General features: G+C 34.4%; 1 protein-coding gene across 1 annotated transcript in view; it reads left to right on the top strand.

The window, feature by feature from the left end:
• Positions 1-23,855, top strand: part of DIAPH3 (diaphanous related formin 3) — a 505,118-nt gene that overhangs the window by 314,886 nt on the left and 166,377 nt on the right. The window contains exon 24 of the mRNA XM_047080525.1: positions 17,022-17,157. Coding sequence (XP_046936481.1) covers positions 17,022-17,157 — 136 coding nt within the window. The remainder of the gene's footprint in view (positions 1-17,021; positions 17,158-23,855) is intronic.

Below are 23,855 nucleotides of genomic sequence, written 5' to 3'. Positions count from 1 at the left end.
GTGACACCAGTTGAACTCTCCTCTTGTCTAGTTGGAGATTCTCAACTAGAAATTAATTTGTTTTTGTTTTAACAATCTACTATAGGTAAATGGTTTCTATTTAGGACTAGTAATCAATTTCCAAGAAATAGGGAGTAAGCTTACATATTGTAATTTTATTTATCTTTATTTTTTAAATTTTATTTATTTATTTTGAGAGAGAGAGTGAGCAGGAGAGGGGCAGGAGAGAGAATCCCAAGCAGGCTCCACATTGTCAGCACAGAGCCTGATGCGGGACTCAATTCCATGAACCATGAGATCATGACCTGAGCCAAAATCAAGAGTCAGGACGCTTAACCATCTGAGCCACCCAAGTACCCCAAGCTTTATTTTTATTACTATCTTCAACAAGACAAATCCAACAACAACTGCCCCTGATTGAGTGCCTGCTTCTTGCTAGACTCTCTGCTAGATGCTTTATGCATGTCATCTGACTTCCCAGCATTCTTGTGAGATACAGAATGTCACCCGTGTAGTAACTGTGGGGTGGGGAATCTCAGTATGCTTCCGAACTGGTAGGGGCTAAGATTTGAATGGAAGCCTCCCTGATTCCAAAGCCTGTACTTTTTAATATATTTCCAGCATATATCCAATATATTGCTCAGAGAGTTTGGAAGAATTGTTAAAATGTGATTTTTAAGGGCATTTTTGGTAACTTACAAGTGTAAATTAGCACAAGACATTTTTTTATTTTCTCACCCCTTAATAGAATAACTTCTTGTTTACGTCAATGCATTCATGATAGGAGAATGTTTGCTGGTCTTGTTCCGTTTCAAAGCATAAAATGTTTTCTTTTAAAATTAGAGGATTATTGGGGCGCCTGGGTGGCGCAGTCGGTTAAGCGTCCGACTTCAGCCAGGTCACGATCTCGCGGTCCGTGAGTTCGAGCCCCGCGTCGGGCTCTGGGCTGATGGCTCAGAGCCTGGAGCCTGTTTCCGATTCTGTGTCTCCCTCTCTCTCTGCCCCTCCCCCGTTCATGCTCTGTCTCTCTCTGTCCCAAAAATAAATAAACATTCAAAAAAAAAAATTTAAAATTAGAGGATTATTAATGTACCACAAGGCTGGCGTGAAGGTTAAGGTGTGGAGTGGAGAGCTGGCAAGATACTCTTTCCTGTAGGAGTCATGGGAACCATAAAGTTCAAATTGGAGGTACTAGGTGGAAATGTTTGACCCTGCACTGTAGACTAAGCAAATCACTGTCCTACCAGGCATCAAGCTTCACCAAGTGAAGTTCATGCCTTCAGGTGTGTAGTGTTGTAGAACGATAATCATCATCTTCCACTTGTGATTGATTTTGGACTCACTGTTAGATGCAACTACCAATGTGCCCATTACTCATAGAGGTGCATGCTTTTATGGGATGAATTGAGCCCATTATGGAATTTTTGTCGGCTTTTACTGGGACACTCCATTCCCCTTTTTCTTACCTAACAGCTGTAGAATGTTCATGTTGGTCCTTTGAGTATAAACCTAATTTTCATGTGTGTCATTGGTCCCTGTGGCCTTGAAGCATAATGTATGTCCTAGCCCCACTTCCCATTCATATTTGTATTAGAGAATTCTGCTCAAAGCGCATTTACTCATCCCTGAAATACATGGTCTCTTCTTTAAAATTTTTCTTATCTTGGTGAGGCTTTCCTTTCTCCTCATTGAAAGTTCTTTTGCTTTTCTCTTTCTTTAACCAGAATTATTAGCACAGTGCAACAACACTCTTAACTCCTTAAGCAAATTTCATCTGACACCTTGTTTATTTTGCTTAACAACCTCATCTTACAGAAATACTTCTGAATGCTCTCCCCTCTTTGCTCTCCTTTGTTACTTGTTCCCTTTTAGATAACATGTTTGAAAACAATTTTCATACCAAATTATAATTATTAAGAATATGTCATTTTTCTGTTTATTTATTTGAAGTATAGTTGATACACATTGTGTCATTAGTTTCACGTGCACAACATAGTGATTCAGCACCTCTGTATATTATGCTGTGCACATTGCGAGTGTAGATACCGTCTGCCATGACACAGCATCATTGACTATATTCTCTATGGTATATCTTTCATCTCCATGACTTGTTCATTCCATAACTGGAAGCCTGGATCTCTCACTCCCCTTCACCCATTTGCCCATCCTCCTAGCCTTCTCCCCTCTGACAGCCACCAGTTTGTTCTCTGTATTTATGGGTCTCTGTCAATTTTCTGTTTTAATTATACATATGTAACTGCTATGATGAGCCTCTGAATTTACAATTTCATATATTCCAACACAGAATTAGAGTGACTACACTTAAAGAAGTCACATTTTTTGGTTCTTGTAGCTCTTTTTCTGAGCACATTAGCATTTCCTGTAGGGATTTTATTTTTTTAAATTTTTTTTTTTTACATTTATTTATTTTTGAGACATAGACAGCTCATGAACAGGGGAGGGTCAGAGAGAGAGAGGGAGACACAGAATCTGAAACAGGCTCCAGGTTGAGCTGTCAGCACAGAGCCCGATGCGGGGCTTGAACTCACAAACCGTGAGATCATAACCTGAGCTGAAGTCAGACGCTTAACCGACTGAGCCACACAGGCGTCCCTCCTGTAGGGATTTTAAAGTACTGGAAAAGATTACTGGACATCCTTCTTTATTAATAGTTTCTAAGACCCTGCATATCTGGGCACCCCACTTGGGTTAGGATTTTGAGGGCGAGGAAAAGCAATCCTTGCCTTAAAAGGGATTACTATTACACACACAAAAGGTGGGGTGGCCTCCGTTAGGTCTTCCTTTCTTTTCTGTGTTCCAGTTTTGAGTATATGTGCCAAACTTTGCATTTGTTCTTTTCTTGTCCCTGAAGTCCCGTCGATTCCTCCCCTAAATTTTCTTTCCTACATATATACCTCCCATCCGAATTGTGTAATGGCAATCATTGAGAAAGGAGTCACTCTGTTTTCTTCAAATCTTAACTTACTTATGAATTCACCCTTTGTGCTTGTTTTTAACAGTGGTATTTTGCCAGTTGTCTTATTTTGGGGAAGACAGCAATGGCTGACAGTGAAAGCTCTGGCATCAGAACACCCAGGGTGATAAGACTGTGGCCAAGTTACTTAACCTTAATGAGCCTGTTTCCTGTTAATAACAGCTTGTGATTTGTTCATTTTGGCCACTCTGACTGGCGTGAGGTGAATGGAATACTACGTGGCAATGAGAAAAAATGAAATATGGCCTTTTGTAGCAACGTGGATGGAACTGGAGAGTGTTATGCTAAGTGAAATAAGCCATACAGAGAAAGACAGATACCATATGGTTTCACTCTTATGTGGATCCTGAGAAACTTAACAGGAACCCATGGGGGAGGGGAAGGAAAAAAAAAAAAAAAGGACGTTAGAGTGGGAGAGAGCCAAAGCATAAGAGACTGTTGAAAACTGAGAACAAACTGAGGGTTGATGGGGGGTGGGAGGGAGGGGAGGGTGGGTGATGGGTATTGAGGAGGGCACCTTTTGGGATGAGCACTGGGTGTTGTATGGAAACCAATTTGTCAATAAATTTCATATATAAAAAAAAAAATAACAGCTTGTGTTTCTTCAGGATGTTACATTTTGAAGATCAAATGACATAATGTACATATACCCCCAAAACAAGTTAGCTATCTACAGAGAATGGAAATAATTTTCACCTCTCCCATCTCATGATAACAGAATCAATATTTTAAGGATTTCTCCCTTTTTCTTTAATGCTTCTATATAGACACTTTGAACTAAATAAGGAGTACCTCTTTTTCAATAATAGCTCTGTGTTTAGATTATTTCTACAATTCTGTTAAAGTTATGTTTGATCCATTTAAAGATCCATCATTCATGTTACTTGAAGACTTTAAGTTGATTTTTCGTTCATACAATTGAAATATACTGTGTAGTGAACAAAAATAAAATCAGTTGTAACTCATTTAATCTTGCTGCATGGATTGATCAAATATAATTTCTCTCTTCTACTGAATACTGAGACTGAAGTAGTGATTTGCCAAACAAAAATGAAATCATCCAATTAGGGGGTATTTTTAGTATACAAATATTTTTGATATGGAGGACAGCCAGAACAAAACTGATCATTTAAGTTATACAAATCTGATCCTTGTCAACTGTAAATGCCATTTCTGATAACCATTGTATGGACTAACTAGGTGACCAATAGGAATTCCAAAGCACTAAGCTTTTCCCGTGTGCTTCTTTTCAACGTTTATTTATTTTTGGGACAGAGAGAGACAGAGCATGAACGGGGGAGGGGCAGAGAGAGAGGGAGACACAGAATCGGAAACAGGCTCCAGGCTCTGAGCCATCAGCCCAGAGCCTGACGCGGGGCTCGAACTCACGGACCGCGAGATCGTGACCTGGCTGAAGTCGGACGCTTAACCGACTGCGCCACCCAGGTGCCCCCCGTGTGCTTCTTAAATCCTGTACATTGATCATGTTATCAGAGAAAAGAAGCATGTGAAAAAGTCATCTGGTTGGATGGTGAGTCAACTTGGGTAGTTATAGGAAATATCTTCTCTCCTTGTTTTGTTGAGTTTACAGCTTACAGATTGTCTTCATTGGCACCGTTGTTATTCTGAGATCATAGTTGGAGGTATAAAGCCCCAAACCTAGAAAAAAAAAAACAAATATTTTAGCTCTAGGATGTTTTTCTTCATATCCTTTACTCTCTGATTATTTAAGGAATTAGAGCTATTCCAGGTGCTGAATATTTTAGACTTGCAACCTTGAAAATAATTATGATAGGTTCTTCTAATCTTTAATTTTTAGTCTTTTCACAGTAAAAACACAGCTAGACTAATTGACTTACATTTTCTCTTTACTGATAAGATTTATTTTTACTACACATTGCTTAGTGGGATTATTAGTGCATCTGACAGGTCTATATGATTAAATGACTGGTAATTTGTATTTCCCTTTTACATTTTAAATATTTAGTTTGTTCACTGAAGTAATATTAGCAAAAGGTAAAGACTGGATTATTCTAATAAAGTGATAAGGTCAACTATTGATAGATAATGGGAAAAAATAATACATAATAATAAGTCTATTAACCCATGTAATTGAAAATACAACATTAAATTAGGGTACCACAAGCAAAAATGAACAAAATGGCATGCTCTTTGTACATCAGATATTGGTCCTCTGCATTCTGAACAAGACAGAGTGCACACACTGTTGACTTCAGTGTTTTTTTTTAAACTTTAATGTTTATTTATTTTTAATTTTTTTGTTTATTTACTTATTTATGTATTTTTTAAATATGAGGTTTATTGTCAAATTGGTTTCCATACAACACCGAGTGCTCATCCCAACAGGTGCCCTCCTCAATGCCCATGTTTATGTTTATTTTTTTTTTTGAGAGAGAGAGACAGAGACAAAGCATGAGTGGGAGAGGGGCAGAGAGAGAAGATGACACAGACTCAGAAGCAGGCTCCAGGTCCTGAGCTGTCAGCACAGAGCCCAAAAGAGAGCTCAAACCCACCAATTATGAGATCATGACCTGAACCGAAGTCAGACGCCCAACTGACTGAGCCACCCAGGTGCCCCCCATCTTAAGGCTACTTTTAATGTTATGTTTTAAACATGACCAGGTTTACATGGAATATTGCGGGGCTTTAGTTGGATGTTCTCCTTGCTTTCCTAACTAAGAGGTGATAGTAATAACTCAAAACAACAATAGTGATAGGTGATAGGCCCTATCACCAAGTCTACCTTTAAGCACTATACTTCATGACTACCATCTTGTGCCTAGCTGTGCCTTTATTTAGCCTCACATTTGGGGGATAAAAAGAATATTTAAATTACTATATCACTTCAGAACACAAGGGGAGAAAACACACTTACTGGAAAATCAAGTTGTACTTTGGGAAACCACAGTTATGAATATTTCATACTCTCTCTGTTAAAGAAGTCACAGAATAGATTGAAATATCTCATTTACTTGAGGATTTTACAAAATGTTTGAAAGAATTGCAAACAAACTCATGGCATAATGATGATGGGTCAGTATTGTTAAATCTCTGATGGGCTAATACGTAATGTGTTGTTTCACCTGAGACTGATTTTTACAGAAAAGAGCAACTTGCAGCTGAAGCAGTTTAGTTCATCAGCACCTGCACATTCTTGGGGACATTCTCAAAGCATAGTTTCCCATTTTCCTAAGTTTCATGGTCATAAAAAGTTCAACTAATAACACCACCTTATTGAATGTTAAGATGATGAATTGTTTGTGCCCGTATACTGTATATTATGCTCTCCTATTCTCATTGAGAGCATTTTTTCATTGAATTTGATAATACCAGAGAATTTAATTTTTACTATCATTCTAGAGTCCCTTATAAAGCATCTACCCTATAATTACTGCAAATAGGGATTTCTAAGAATAATTTTCCACAAGGTAATTCTAATCCATTGTTTATCTTTTGCATGTTGGGGGGAACTTTTGTATTCAGTTACAAAAGCAAGTCTTGATGGAAAAAAAAAACAGGGCGGGGGAATGCCTGGGTGGCTCAGTTGGTTAGGTGACCGACTTCAACTCAGGTCATGATCTCATGGTTTGTGGGATCGAGCCCCATGTCTGTCTGTCAGCATAGAGCCTGGAGCCTGCTTCAAATCCTGTGTCTCCCTCTCTCTTTGCCCCTCCCCCGCTCATGCTCTGTCTTTCTCTCTCTGAAAATAAACAAAGAACAAGAAAGAAAGAAAGAAAGAAAGAAAGAAAGAAAGAAAGAAAGAAAGAAAGAAAGAAAGAAAGAAAGAAAGAGACTTGATGGAAAATGAACAAGTAGATCACATACTTTGTATTCTTAAAGACGTTTGTGTCTGGTAATTCTAAGAAAAAATTATTTTCTTTCGTCTTTCAATACAGGAATAGTACAGGAATACATTTTTAAGGTTTTCTTAGTTAAAATATTTTCCATTTCTTCCTGAAAATGGAGTCATCAGGAATTTCTAGAAAGCTTCATTTAGTGTGTTTGAACATTGCCTCTTCTTAAAATTGAGTAAACTCCTATTAAAAAAAGCATTTAGTGGGAACATGGTGGACTCTTAAGTAGTTGTTTATTTTGAGAAAATTAGTCTGTGTTTTCATAGTACCTGATACCTGTATCCCTCTGGAAAGCATGCAGATTTAAATCTGGTTTTCTAATCTTACGTTAGGAATCTGAGACAAAAATAAAATACTTAGGAAGAAAAGATTTTTGAGTTCAGTGAAAACTGAAGAGATCCCTGGTTTGCATAGTTTAAATATTCATTAATGTTGAAAGAAATATAACTCTGAATAAGAAGACATTTATAATCTTTTCAACTTTCTTATATAATAAAATCTCCAGTAGTTTTTGGAGTTAAAAAAATATATAGAATATTATCATAGGTTGAAAATGTTGAGTTGGGTAGATAAAACTATTTAAATGAGCTAAGAGTTAGAAACGGAGATGAGGTATGATCAAAAAGTTGGGATCTGTGGAAGTCCACTTATATTCTTATGTTACAATTTTTCTCTTATAAAATAAGTTTTTAAGGGGCGCCTGGGTGGCGCAGTCGGTTAAGCGTCCGACTTCAGCCAGGTCACGATCTCGCGGTCCGTGAGTTCGAGCCCCGCGTCAGGCTCTGGGCTGATGGCTCAGAGCCTGGAGCCTGTTTCCGATTCTGTCTCCCTCTCTCTCTGCCCCTCCCCCGTTCATGCTCTGTCTCTCTCTGTCCCAAAAAAATAAATAAACGTTGAAAAAAAAAAAAATAAGTTTTTAAGTATTTCAAGAAACAGTATATAATAGACTATTAAGCTGGAAGGAGGCAATGTGCACGTTGGCTTTTTAAATTTTGCTTTTGAGGAAAGCAAATTTTGTGTCATTGGGCAAGTTTTGAAGTTAATTTACCAAGACTATCTTAATTTGAAATGCAAGCAATTCTTTGGGGGGGCGCGGGTTTGAAGTTAATTTACCAAGACTATCTTAATTTGAAATGCAAGCAATTCTTTGGGGGGGCGCGGGAAACAGGAAACTAACCTCTCTTTTTCACAATAAAAGCTCATAAAGTATATTAGATTTAGAAGTATTAAAACATGTGTCTATATATATATGAAAATAAATTTTTAGTGGTAAATAACTAGACTTGAGATCAAGAGTATATTTTGCCTCCCATATTTAATTCACCTCTGTAACTTCCCTGCCAAGTAATCCAGCTGCATTGGGTACATGCTTTGGAGGAACTTCCTGTCGAGTCAATGTACAGTCATATTCCAACATCTCTGAATGGAAAACTATATTCTCATAGGTACTATGAGAATTGACCCTTCCTCATATATATAGAAGCATATATGATCATTGCAAGCTAGAAAGTGGCTCTTCCTTGATTTGTTCCCAAATAAATAATTAGTGGGGCATTTCATTAATGACATTTAACGGAAATAATATAAATTAGTAATATTACTAATATTATTGATAATTGCTGTTTTACATAGATTTTACTGTATGCCAGGCATTTTATTTAATTCTTACAATATCACTATAAAGTAGGTATTATTTTGCCCATTTTACAAAAGAGGAAACTGAGACACAAGTTACATAGCTATTTAGTGCCAGATGGAGATTCAGACAAAGACAATAAGACTTTAGATTTCCTTCTAACCTTTACACTGCCTTTCTAATAAGTAATAATAAACTCATTTTTAAATTATTTCTGAAAGTAATGAAATGTCATATTTATTGTATTTTTGATGATATTCTTGATTGTCCATTCAACAAACTTATTTGAGTGAGCACCCAGGATTTTATATGGCTGTTCCTTGTTAAATTGTTTACCTTTGGATCCTAAAACACGTAAGTATGTTACCCAGAAAAATATATAGTCTATCATAATCGACACATTATATAAAAATATTTAAGAAATAAAGATGTGTTGGTCAGCCTTCTATAAGAATACACTTTTGAGAATTTTCTCACATAATAATAGAGACTCTCAAAGATCAATCCCACCACAACACAACAAACTATTTTAAAATATGGCTGTCTTGTGAGAAAGTTGGAGAAGTCTTCAAGGAGAAAGGGTTATTTTTCATGAACATCTCTCTGTTGAAGGATCCTCCAAAGCAGGGATTGGCTGTTTAATGGGCCATATAGTAAATATATGCAAGCTAAATGTTAATAACTACTCAGTTCTTCAGTAGCAGTGCAAAAGCAGTCATAGGCAGTATGTAAGTGAGTGGGTGTGGCTATGTCTGATATAACTATTTACAATTGCTGGCCAGCCCAAGATTATAGTTTTCTGACACCAGCTCTACAGGATGTATTTAAAGAAGCAACATTTTCTTTTTCTTCAGAAAGAATTGAGAGACAAGAAAGCATACTTACCATTAAACTAAATATAAAAAACGTATATAATAAAATAATGTCTAACTTGTTTTGTAGAAAAGGGAGGTATAGAGCTTAACTACTGGACAACGTTGTTAAATAAATTGAATGAGGTGTTTGGAGTTCAGGTGTTTTATCTTTCTGTATTGTTCAAAGGAGAGGAAAGGAGATAAAACTATCAGTGAACGTTAGGCCTTGTTAAATTAATTTGTGTGATTAAATTACCAAGATAACCAGTAAAAGGATTGATGTTCCAGCATAGTTTCAAAACCATAGGGGGAGAAATGAACCAAGAAAGATATACATTCATACATACATACATACATACATACATACATAAGTGGCATAGATAAAGGAGGACCAATAAAACGAATAATATAAGGTGGTGGAAACAAGTATTTCATAAGTCACGATAAAAATTTTAAAGACTAAGATTGGATAAACAATGTAGCCTTGTGCTGTTTGAGACCTCCTATAACCCAAATACATGGAAAGGTTTAAAGTAACAGAACAGGTAATGAAATGCAATATTAATCAAAAGAAAGAGGGAAACTATGGTGGTAACAGATGAAATAGACTTAAAGACAAGGGAATATTCATGCTGATAGAAAGCTTAATTCTTCAGAAAGGTACAAGTCAAAAATTTTCATGTGAATGATAACATGGCACCAAAACAAACATGTAAAAATGTATAACTTCTAGAATAAGTTGATAGAGTTAGCATTATATTTGGATCTTCAACAAAGTTCTCTAATTGATCATTAAAGATATGGGAGCTTTAAACAATTCAATTAACACAGTTGATTCAATGTAATATGTAGAGAACCCAACTCAACAATTAGAGTACACCTCTCAACCATAAGTGGCACTTTTATCAAAGTAATCACATACTAGAGACCGTGAAATCTTGATGTATTTCTAAGGTGCAGCTTCGTTCATTAACTACAATAGTATGAAATTAGTGATGAAATTTTTAAAAGGATGAAATTTTAAAATCTCTGTTTTGCAAATTCTAAAACCACATGAAATAACTCATGTGTCAAGAAAGAAGTCCTAGACTAAAATTAGACCTGAAGAATTTATGGAACACAGCAAAATAGTGGTATAAAGAAATTTATACTCTAAGTGTTTATGTTAAAAAATCAGAATGACTGAAAATTAAACATCCGACTTCAGAAGTTAAAAAGGAATTGTATAATCCTAGAAAAAATAGGAAAATAAAGGAATGAAGGAAAAAATGACTTAGAGAATTTTTGAAAAGCTAAACCATGATTATTTTGAAAAGACAATTAGATAAGTTTCTGAAAAGTTTAATGAGGAAAAAATATTAAAGACATAATAAGGAATATAATTATACATACAGAAGATAGTAAAAAGAGACAAGCACACTATAAAAATTTATAGGCCAGACTGGATAGGTTGATGATGCAGATAAGTTTCTAGAAAAATTATAACATAATTGAAACTGACTTTGAAAGAAAATCAAAGCTTGAATAAGTCTATAACTAATTTTTAATTTAATGACTTATTTAGAATCTTCAAGTAAATTAAATACTTGGCCCAGAAAGTTTTACATATGAGTTTTACCAAATTTAATGAAATGATTATTCTAAACTGATAGGATACTAGTGTGTGTGTGTGTGTGTGTGTGTGTGTGTATATATATATATATATATATATATATATAAAACACACACACATATATATACACTTATATACATACACTTATATATATATACCCACACACTATATACTTATATATATATAAGTATATATATACCTATACACTTATATATATATAAGTATATATATACCTATACATATATATATATATATATATACACACAAAGTCATATAATAAGTTAGGATATATACTATATATATCCTAAGTCAATGGAGAGCCCCATGTTTGTTAACAGAAAGAGTCAATATCATAAAGATCCTAATTTAATCTAAATCTGCAGAATCAGAGCAATTCTGTTCACAATCCTAATAGACCTTTCCAAAAACTTCAGTAAGTTTGCTCTGAAAACTAGATGGCTGAGTAAAGGCCCAGAAAGAGTAAAGACAATTCTAAAGAAGGAAAATCAGATATGAGCTATAGTGAGACAGAGTGTTACTGATTCAGACATGGATATATTGACCAAACAGACTAAAGCAGCCCCCAAACATCAACACATATATGGCCACTTGAAATACAGAAGAATGGGCTTTGCTGATCAGTGGGCAAAGGGTAGGCTAGTTGTGAAATGTTACAGTTCAACTCATTTTCAATAGAAAAAAGTAAATAGGATCCCCACCTCATACTAGTCGAAAACATTGATTCCAGATAAAGTAGGTACTAAAATGTGAATAGCATTGCTAAAGCTTAAAAAGAAAGCATAGAAGATTATCTTTGTCTTTGAAGTAGGGAAGGATTTCTTTTTTTTTTTTTAATTTTTTTTTAATGTTTATTTGAGAGAGAGAAACAGACAGATTGTGAGTGGGAGAGGGGGCAGAGAGAGAGGGAGACACAGAACCTGAAGCAGGCTCCAGGCTCTGAGCTGTCAGCACAGAGCCCTATAAGGGGCACGAACTCACGAACCATGAGATCATGACCTGAGCCGAAGTCGGACACTTAACAGATTGAGCCACCCAGGCATCCCAATTTCTTAAAAAAAATACCTTTTACTACATTTAACAACTTCTCTTTACTGAAAGACAACATAGGTAAATGAAGTATGATGACAGTTAAAATCTAAAATATAAAACAAAAGATTCGTATTCAGAATATTTTAAAGAACTGCAAATTAAGAAACTGATAAACAGCCTAACAAAAAAGTGGGTAAAAGATCCGAAAGGCATTTCACAGAGTAGGAAATCCAAATGTTTTATAAACATGTGAGAAGCAACTTGAACTAATTAGTAACCATAGAAATACAAGTTAAAAGCACGATGGGATACCATTATAAGCTGCCAAGTAGAAGACTGATGATAACAATTTGGTTAGTATCTAGGCTATGATTATGCACTAATGGTGGCTGTCTCTTTTGGCACACTGTGGAAGCTCTTTGACACCATCTAGTAAGCTTGATGATGAACTTCTCCCCTTATTATCAACTCCACTTCTACCCAAGAGAGCAGTGGGTTTCAAACTATTTTGGTCATAACCCACATTGTCAAATGATATTTTATAAGTGGACCCAGCACTCTTTTAGAACAAAAACAAAGCGTCAACAAAGAATATCCTTACTGTTTGTGTTACGTTCTAAGATGTCCTGTTCTCTTCTGCTTAAAGACACTGTCAACAGTTTCTGAAAAGGTTTAAGAACCAAGTAATGGGATCTACCATAAAAAAACTCATACACATATGCACAGGGAGATGTGAGCAAAAATGTATCTGCCTCGTTTGTCATAGTCAAAAATCCAAAGCAATTCAAATCCCACTGATAAGTGAGTCAGTAGGGAGATGACTTCATATTATAAGCAGTGAAAATGAGGTGCGGTTTATACATAAAAATGTGAATGAATCTTAGAAATATAATGTTGAGTGGAAAAATCAAGTCACAGAAGTTTATAATAAAGATGATGGAATTTGTTTATAAACTCAAAGATAATGTTTATGAGAATAGCCACAACTTAGGAAGGATTACACTCTGCCAGACTGTTCTAAATTCTACACACGTGTGCACGTTCATTGAAATTCACTGGCTTTGGGTCATTTTGGTTTCTCTGAGACAAAATGTATGATGCTATAATGTATATTTAAACTAGTTGTGGCCAAGTTCTTGTTGTTACATTTGCTATGCAGAAAACATAAATTATAGGTAGGAAATAATCGTGAACTCATTTTCTTTCAGAATATACACACACATATGCACATATATTTGACATATCTATATGTTTTTATACACATAGTTATTAACATACCTGTGTATTTTTATGTAGATAGTTTAGAGTTTGCTGTTACCATAAAATACATGTGAGCCTTAGGAACTCAGGTAAATTATTGATTATGCCTTTGAATTGAACAGTCAAAATGTGACTGAAGTTTTAAAACCCTCTGTGGTCATTGCTGTAGACTGGTAAGCCCATAGATCTTTCAGACGGGAGCATGTACCGGGCTCTATCTGGGACGATCTGCAAGCACCTAAAGAAAGTTTTTGGCATTGCATAGCTGAAAGTAGTTGGTGGCAGTGCAATTAATTTGCCAATTTACTAAATAAAAAGCTGCATTAAGAATAAGGTGAATATAGCATAATATATGTAAACTTGTCAAATAACTAAGTTGTACACCTGAAACTAATGTAACACTGTGTCAACTATACTAAAAACATACATACATACATACATACATACATACATACATACATACATAAATAAGATGATTGGGGTGCCTGGGTGGCTCAGTCGGTTGAGCGTCACCTCAGGTCATGATCTCGCAGCTTGTAAGTTCGAGCCCCATGTTGGGCTCTGTAATGACAGCTCGGAGCCTGGAGCCTGCTTCGGATTCTGTGTCTCCCTCTCTCTCTGCCCCTAACCCACTCGCATTCTATCTCTGTGTCTCTCAAAAATAAATAAACATTAAGAAAATAAAATTAGATGATTAAACAAATCAATGTCTTAGAGCTAGCCATCTTTATGTATACCTCTTCTCTAATTTTGCTTTCTAGTTTGGAATGTAGAATTGACGTAACTAAGAGGCAATTGTATCTAGAATAATGTGGTTCTCTAACTGTTCATCTTTTCTGTTTTTGGCTACTTTTGCTTCTCAACATTTAGAATAAAGAAAATTCCAAATTACTGTTTGAACTGGGATATTAGTTTCAGACTAAATACCTATTTCTGTGCTGTCTGTTGGTATTTTTCCAGCTAAAATTCTTCTAATAGTTATAATGTCAGAAGAAGATATGCTTTAAATGAGATTTGCTTTTAAATGAAAATCAATAGTGTATTTTCCATAAAGTAAAATAACTTTAAGAATTACTTCAGACCTTATTTCTAAATGTAAACATTATTTTATAGGTCCTAGGAAGTAATTTTGACTTTTTACTGCCCAATGGAATACTAAAAGGGTGTGGCAATTATGTCTGCTAATAAGTTGTCTTTTAAATGTGCTCATTGAAATGCATCCAGTCATTAAAGTAGAAAATTTACATCAGAAAATTTTGTACTTTAAGTTTCACAAATAAGCTACATGATATTTTTTTTATCTATTGCAGGTTCCTCTTATTTATTTCCCTCAAGCAAGAAATACAGTTTTGACACTTGAATATTTGCTTGTTTTTTTCTCCACCACAATCCGGTCTTTCTACTCAATCTTTGTTACATATACAAACGTGGGTACCCATGTGTGCGCATGTACACACATGGATGTGTATACATGTTGATCTTTGAAAACACTTCTTTTCTACTTTTATGTAGCCTTCTCCTACCTTCCTTATGTCAATTCTTATAGTGGCTATTGTCGTATACTTTGTGCCTAACATATGCTCCCGTAATATGAAGCAGCATGGTGGAAAGAACATAGACTACCCCTAGCTTTCAAGTCTTGCCTCTTACAGAAATCATTGTAGTGAACAACTATTTAACCAGCCAGTGCCAAGTGGAAAATGCAGAATCCATTCTGAGGATTGGAGGGATTGCATAGGAAAGCACCTATTACTGCAGCTGCTATTTCATAGCTTAGCAGTAATAGTATTAATATATGTCATGAACTGTGAGGAGTAGGAGAATTTACCTTGTTAGCCTGCCATTGTTTCATGGACGTTGGCAGAAAACACAAGACTATAGAGTCACAGAATTTATTATAGCAACAGCCATAGTAAACAGTTCTTTGTTCATTCCTGAGTCTAAATTCCCACAGGGAAATGTGAAGAAGGCCAGATTTAATACCTACATACACAGTGGTTTGTATTACTGGAAGAAAATCTTGAACTTGGGAAACCCAATCTTTTTTAAGAGCTAATAAGACTGCCCAACCTTTGCCCCAGTTTACACACTAGACAGTGAACAAATCCATTTGCTTAAGAGGGAGATCCTACTTTTTGGAACAAAGGTGGTTGGTTAGCACTTGTATCTTAGAGTGCTTAGTCTTGCATTCTCTTACTTGAAAATTTCCACTTGTTTTCTGGTTCCCTTAAAAGAAAGTCCAACCTTCCCTATCTTAGCCTAGAAGACTCTAAATGATCTGGCACAGTTCCTGACCTCATCTTATACCACCATACTGGCCTTCTGTCTCTCAAACCCACCAACAGCCTTTGCGTTTGATCTCTCCCAGATCATCACCTAGCTAGCTTCTTGATATTGAAGTTTCAGCATCAATGAAATCAGTGAGTGGGGTCTTATCTGATATAGGCCTTATCTATACCACTTAATATGAAGTAACTCCCCCCCAAGCCTTCTATCACATCACTCTTTTTTTCATGATACAATTTTTTCAAAATTTTCATATTATTTTGTCTTTGCTTCCTGTACCACCCTATCACACAGAATATAGAACTTGTTTTAGAATTGTGTATGTGCAATGCATGTATATTATAAATCATATATATATATGTGTGTGTGTGTGTACATGTACACACACACACATATATATGTCAAATGCTTGGAATAATACCACTTACCACTCAGTGTCTCAGTATTTCTTGAATGAAGGGCTAGATGTATGAATTAATATTGCCTCAAGGCTTTTTGTTTTCTCCTCTTTTCCCATGTGCTTTTCATTGTTTTGGTCGATAATTTTAAATTTTGATATTTGATTTCTAGTGAAGAACTTGCACTATCTCTAGGGTTTACAAAAACAAGGCTATGACAGTAGAAAACTAAAAGTTTCCTCCCAAATAAAAAAAGCCACCTACTTGTTAAGGTTTTGTTGTGCACTTTCTATTTAATACCATTAGTGATAAACTAGCAATTAGATAGCTTGTTTGAATTCATTGGTACTGAGAACATAGGAGATTGTAGCATGAGCTATGCTGTTGGCACATAAAAAATCCTTGTTTACCTCTTAATTCCCACTAATGACACATGAGAGGTGTTTCTTGATTTGTATAAAACTTAGAAAATAAGGAATTAAATCACATACCTATTGAGATCCCATAATTGTGACTTGGTGACTTTGATGAGAAGTCAGAGGTCTGTCTTTGAAACGCCAAATATTCCTCTAGTCATCCTATGACACTTGTCTTTATCTGAGAGGAAATCATTAAATGATTGATTGTTATATGAAACAGTCCTTGCAAACTTTTAGCTGTTTTCTATCATTTCTCCAATTGCTTTTTTTGTACTCAATATTTTACCTAGCAGACGATGTATGGAAGACTCAAATACATTTGCTAGACCCTCTTGAAAATATATATAGGGAAACAGTTTTGATTTGTCAATTAAGTGCTTTTTTTATTTTTAGTTTCGTCTCCCTTCTCTTAGTTGATTCTACTAAGATGCAGGTGCTTTAAACATAAGTTGTATTTATAGATCCATATTTAGCAAGGGTTCATGTGCTAATCTTTTAAAAGACTGTTACTAATATTAGAAGTAGCCATTATCTAAAAGATATTTAATCACAGCTCTACAGATTAATAATTTTCCATTCTCTTTGTGAAATCACTGTGGTTAAAATTGATCATTTTTCAAAATTTGTTTGTAACAGCAAGCAAGAAAGGAGAACGTAAAAAAAAGAGAAGCAGAGGAAAGGGAAAAACGTGCCCAAATAGCCAAAGAATTAGCAGAGAAAGAAAGACTTGAACGTCAACAAAAGAAAAAGCGCTTGTTAGAAATGAAGACTGGTGAGTACTGTCAAATTTGCAATTTGTACCTTTATTAGCAGTTTAATAAACTTCAGTGAAAAAAAAAGATATGGTCACTTATTTGTATAGTTAAAATGTAGAGCATTTTTTTTTTTTTTTTTAAATAATGGGCTTTCCTCCTTTAGTTTACTTGTTAGTAATAAGTAACGCTTTTATTCTAACTGGTCATTGGTCATAGGTGATATTGGTCCTCTGGTCTATCTTGTAGTTCCAGAGTATTCCCACTCTCTTGACTGCTACATCAATAACGAATCTGTAATAATTTATGGCAACCAATAAATTAACAACTATAGAAAAGGGGTCAATTCTATTGGACAAGTAACTAGTATTTTTTCAACAAGATACTCTAAGGGAGGAAAAAAGTGATGAAGGGAAAATGTATTGATTTAAAAGAGTCTTAAGAGATTTATCAATCAGTTGTCATAAATGAAACTTACATATATTCTAATCCAAAAAAATGTAGACAAAGGGAGTCTGAAAAGTTTGAATATTATGTTTCCCCTGTAGACAGGACAATGTTGTTGTGAATATATTTTAAAGTATGTTGTAGAGGCTTATACTGAAATTTTATAAACAAAAGTATGTCTGAGATTTCAATCAAAATACTCTAGCATGACTGGGGAATTGAATGGATATTTGTAGATGAAGTTTGTAGAGGGGAATTTGTAGATGAAACAAGATTGGTGATAAATAGTAATTGCCAAAGTGGGGTGATGGGTGCTTAACGGGAAGGGTGTGTTCACAGTCTCATTTGCTCTACTTTTGTATATTTTGAAACTTTCTTTAGTAAAAACTCTTGGAAAAAAATTAAAAATAGAAAAGTAACAGCTTTACAGTTTTACATATATATATTTACATATATATGTGTGTATATATATATGTATATATTCCAAAACTGAAAGATACAATGAACTGAGGTTCCTCGGTGGCTCAGTTGGTTAAGCGTCTGACTCTTGATATTGGCTCAGCTCATGATCTCATGGTCACAGGATCCAGCCCCGTGTTGGGTCCGCACTGGGCATGGAGCCTACTTGAGCTTCTCACTGCCTCTCCCTCTACCCCTCCCCTGCTTGGTCGCATGTGCACAGGTGCACTCTCTCTTAAGTAGATAGATAGATAGATAGATAGATAGATAGATAGATAGATAAAGATACCACTAACTTAGAAGCAAAAGAATTAAGGAAATTGTAGTTACATTTTCACTCCCTCAAACTTTTGGCTCTTCCACCTCTAAGCCACTAAGGATTGCAGAAGGCTTTAATTAAAATCCATCACCTTCACTGCTAAATTACCATAGTTTACAACTCAGGGCTGCAAATTCACCTAAAGTTTCCCCAGGGGTAGACAGAGATGCCTTTTTGCCTTTTTTGCTTTCACTTTTACAGACATATTTTACCTTTAATAAAGCAAACTGAGTACCTTAATGTATCACACATGTTTCTTCCAGGAGAAAAAAATAATCGTAAGCACAATTTCTTGTTTAGAAGAGTACGCTTGAAATTCAGGAAGTATTCTCAAAAATTTCTTAAAGTTTTAACTAAAATGGAGATCAGAAAGGTTTAACATTGATTTTAAGAATATGCTTCTGGAAATCATTTTAAAATAATTGAATACTGCCTAATTTACCAGACATTCTGGTATTTGAACACTGGCTCATTTAGTATTGGCCAGAGTCATTTAGATGACTTATATGATGGCAAATTGGCTGTACTGTTTGTGGATTTTGCCCAGACCCCCTGGTCTATCATACTGAGCCTCTCAGCAATTCTCTATTCTATCAATCTGGAAAGTTAAAACCTGATAGGAAGCAAAAAATTTAAGAATATGTTAGATCCAATGTAATCTCAATAATGTTTTCATTCAAATTTACATTTTTCCTGAAGGCATTTCATTTTTAAGAATAGCTAAGTTTATTTTATTTTTCCAACTTAAAAAATAATACTTTTGTGTTACAGAAAACACTTAAAAAGTGGTTGACCAAAAGATCATTATCGAGAATCCTCCTATCCAAAAAAATCACTTTTAATATTTTGGCACATTTTTCTTTCAGTTTTAAAATTTTCTACCTTTTAAAAACAGTTATATGATAGAGTAAATATGTTGTTTAGCATCTCACTGAACTTTCTCAATGTTTCCTGTTATTCTTGTGATTCTTAATCTGTAATTTGTAATACCTGGATATGCCATATCTAATTTATTTTGCATTAGTCAGTAATGAGGTCATAGAACAATTATTATTTCTATCTTTTCAATGTTATACATTTATGTATAAATGATTGACAAATATTCATAATTATTAGGATATGGAATAGAAAATGATAGTTTTAAGACTTTTTGATGCATGTTGCCAAATTGATTTCTGAAAGTATATTCTAATTTCACCAACTTTTAAAGCTATTAGTTTATGAATATTCTTCGGTTGAATATTCTCATTTTTTTAAACATTTTTGTTAATAAATTAGAAAATTATGTTTTGTCTTAATTTACATTTCTCTGAGTGCTACTAAAGTTGAACATTTTTTCAAGTGTTTATTAGTCCATTTGTATTTCCTTCTTTGTGAACTGTGTTGCATTCGTCTTGTTTTTAATGATTTACACACATCAGCTCATTGTGCCTCAGTATTTACCTTTTAAGTATATTTTCTCAATTTGGCTTTTGATTTTTATAGTTTGAAATATAAAAATGTTTCATTTTCTATAATTTTGTCATAACTTTCGCTTGCTCAAGTTTAGAAAGTCATCTTTACAGCAATTTTATATCCACTTCAAATTTTTTTAGCTTCAGATATTCATAATACTATTCTGTTCCACTTAAATATAATTCTTGCTTAATCATTCATAGACTAGGGTCTATTTCTGAAATTTACCAAATCAATTATGGTTATAATTATCGTTAATAATTATGGTTAATAATTGGTTTGTGTTTATTTCAGATAAGTAATTTTGTATTGAGGACATTTTGGTTTTTTCTTTTCTTTTAAGTATAGTTAACATAAAGTGTTATATCAGCTTCCGGTGTACAATATAACGATTCAACAATTTCATACATCACCCAATGTTCATCACAAGTGCACTCCTTAATCCCCATTACTTACTTAACCCCTCCCCCACTCAACTCCCTTCTGTTAACTGTCATTTCTCTATAGTTAAGAATCTGTTGCTTGGTTTGCTGTTCTCGCTCGCTCTCTCTCTCTCTCTGTGTGTGTGTGTGTGTGTGTGTTTTTCTTCGCTCATTGTTTGTTTCTTAAATTCCACATATGAGTGAAATCGTATGGTATTTGTCTTTCTCTAATTTTGCTTAACATTATACTGTCTAGCTCCATCTATGTATTGCAAATGGCAAGATTTCATTCTTTCTTATGGCTGAATAGTATTCATTATATACAATAGAATATTATTAAAAAGCCTAAAAAAGAATGTATGCATATATGTGTGAGCACATGAACACATACATGAACACATACATACACCACTTCTTTGTCCATTCATCTAGCGATGGACCCTTGGGCGGTTTCCATGGTTTGGCTATTGTAAATAATGCAGTAAACATAGGGGTGTGTGTGTCCCTCTGAATTAATGTTTTGGATAAATACCCAGTAGTGTTGATTACTGGATCATAGGTAGTTCTATTTTTAACTTTTTGAGGAACATCCATACTCTTTTCTACAGAGGCTATACCAGTTTGCATTCCCAAGAGGACAATACTTTTCTAAATTGTTAAAGTAGGTTTTAACTTTTTAAAAATAAACTTATAGGAAGGTTTCTCTTGCATCTTTGTGAATCATAGAGCTCATCTTATTTGACCTATTGGATTACTTTATTTTTTTTTCAATGTTTATTTTGGAGAAAGAGAAAGAGAGAGAGAGAGAGAGAGAGAGAGCGTGCACAGGCAGGGGAGGGACAGAGACAGAGGGACAGAGGATCCAAAGCAGGCTTTGTGCTGACAGCAGAGAGCTGAATGCAGGGCTTGAATTAACCAACTGTGAGATCGTGACCTGAGCCGAAGTCAGATGCTTAACCAACTGAACCACCCAGTTGCCCCTGTTGGATTACTTTATAAAACTTTATAGTATATCTTCCCAAACATGATCTGGGTCTCAAATAAGTGTAGGGCTCTCACTTGATGAAAGTTCCCCAAAAACCTTAGTTGCTAAGGTCCCTGTATTCCAGAAATTTGGACATTTTCCAGGAGACTTTTCTTCAAAAGATAGGGTACTGTCACTTTATATAGATGTTATTAAATAAATACTTTAAGACAATACATCTTTAAATACTGTATATTATATGTGAATATTTTAATAGGTTTAATCAGAAAGTCATTTGATACAAGATGATAAAATATTTGATACAAAAGAAAGCTTTCATATAGGAAGCTACTTTTGAAAAGATTTTCTTTCTTTTAAAAACAGTTTAAAATTTTGGAAGTCAACTTTGATTTTTTTTTTTCTCTGTAGCTTGTGGAGTTTTAAAGAATCTAGGTGCTATTTCATAGCACCTAATCATATAATATTCTCACCAAAGTGAAACACCTTGTAAAATGCTAATAAATGATGATTAATCTGAATGGTCTTTAGTTTTCCTCTAAACATAAGAAGATTGTTAATATAGAGGGACAAAGTATTCAGTCTTTTAATATAGTTGCTATACTCAAGTTAGTCATGTAAGTATTAAATATATTATTATTTGTTGCTACCTTTTTCATATTTAAAAATAGTATAAATATGTAATAACTTTTTACTTTCCATAGTAGATGTAGAATGTATTTTTTGTCAAATCATGAGTTCTATAACATTTGGAGGCTTTATGAAGTAGAAGTTAATAAAATAGTATGTGAACTTAGCACTTTTAATTACTGCAAATATTCTTATGCAAAATATCCATTTTTGACACTCTTAACAGATACACCATATTTTATGCAATTTCTATACTTGACAAATACCATCTTTAATGGAAACCTTGTATTATTACTATGAAACATATAAGTGCTCTGATTTTCCATTTCATTGATGTAGAAAAGAAATTTAATAGGTCACTTTTGTTTTATTTAACAAAAATAGTTTTTGTATTTATACACTGGGATTGCAGTGATAAATAAGGATAAGTAAAGTCCCTGCTGTAGTGAAGTTTATAATAGTAATGAGTGAATCAGACAACGACATATATAATTTCAAATTATAAAAAGTCATATGAAGTAAAACAAGACAGGATAATAAGATGGAGATGGGGACTGGCTGGCCTGGTGGGTGGTGGTGACAAAATTTGGTGTTAGAGAACTAAGAATGTGAATGTATGTGGAACTTACTAATTTAAAACACTGGTTATAAAACTCCTCAGAACTTGATAGGATAATTAACTAGGTTCATGTTTATATCCTGTACCATATGTGCCAATATGGTTTATTTTTTAAACATCTTATTGTGAGTTAAAACTTTATATTATTTTTCCTTGTGGGTGTTCTATTTTAGTATGGAGCATGGTACTGCTTCAGTCTTTGTAGAAGTTTTCAGCTTGGCTTTCCTGTTCTTCAAAAAAAATGTAGAAGGGCGAATTGTTGAATCTGCATTAGTGCTGTGTCACCTCTCTAGCCCAGGAACTTTTGGTTTTATCTTATTTTCGTATGTAGGGCACGCAGCCCTGAATGATAGAGGGAGAGAAAAATGTTCACATAACCCCGTCATAAACCCACAGGGAGCTTCCTTGCATACATTTTCATGGCTTTAGTATTTTCACCATGCAAATAAGAACTGTGTTCTTTCACAGATGTACAAATTCTTGTATCACCACCTGAGGTAGTGGAGTGAATTAAATCCCTGCTCTTTCTTATCCACCATAAATCATTACTTGCCCTTGGCAAAAGAGCAGGTAACTATTTTCAAGTGTGCTATTTATTATCACTATCATTTTGGGATGTGATTTTTGTTAATAGAATGAAAATAAAAATAGAATAGTGGGCTACATTTCCCTAAGAAGAAAAATGAAGCATTGAAAATCCTTTTCAGCAGCAAAACTAAGAAAGCCCAGAATCTCGTATTGTCATACTACAGCATTCAAAGGTCATTTTTCTGATTTTTGTTTTCTTAAAAATAATTAGCCTGAAGGTCTCTAAAATATTCACATATACAGTTTTGATTATTTCTGTTAAATGATTTGGTATTACATTAAGCAAACAAAGAAGTTAACTGCATTTAACTACATTTTCATGATGTCTAGTTAATCAGTATGTGAATTTTGAATACATTTTCTGAGGTTGATGTTTAAATTTGAATTATCTTAATTTAGAAGATACCCAAAGTATGAAACATCTGATGTAGAAACTAGTAAGTATAGACACTGGTATTTATTTGTTTGAAGTGCATAGCTATTCTTATGTGTAATCATTTCTAGTAAGACAAATAGTAATAGCAATTTTATGTGATTATGTGCAAGTTTTTCGAGACTGCATTTCTGTTTCTTAATCATGGAAACGAATAGGGCATTTGATAATAGAATTCAAATATTATGCCTTAAGACTTCCTGAGTATGTAAGTTGATTCACATAATTTTTAAATAGCACATCAGAATGGCCTTGAAATGGACCCAGTGTTGTATAATTATGTTTTGTGGGGGAAGTAAATAAGAGCTTATTTAATGGAGCAATAAAAACTATATGAGCAGCTCCTATATTTCAGTCTTTAGGT

Source organism: Lynx rufus, unplaced genomic scaffold, assembly GCF_022079265.1.
Source record: "Lynx rufus isolate CCGP_SWC_20201006 ecotype Redwood Valley unplaced genomic scaffold, mLynRuf1.p SCAF_1, whole genome shotgun sequence".
Taxonomy (NCBI): Eukaryota; Metazoa; Chordata; class Mammalia; order Carnivora; family Felidae; genus Lynx; species Lynx rufus.
The sequence above is the reverse complement of the archived record's forward strand: the minus strand, read 5'-3'. Positions and strand labels throughout refer to the sequence as shown.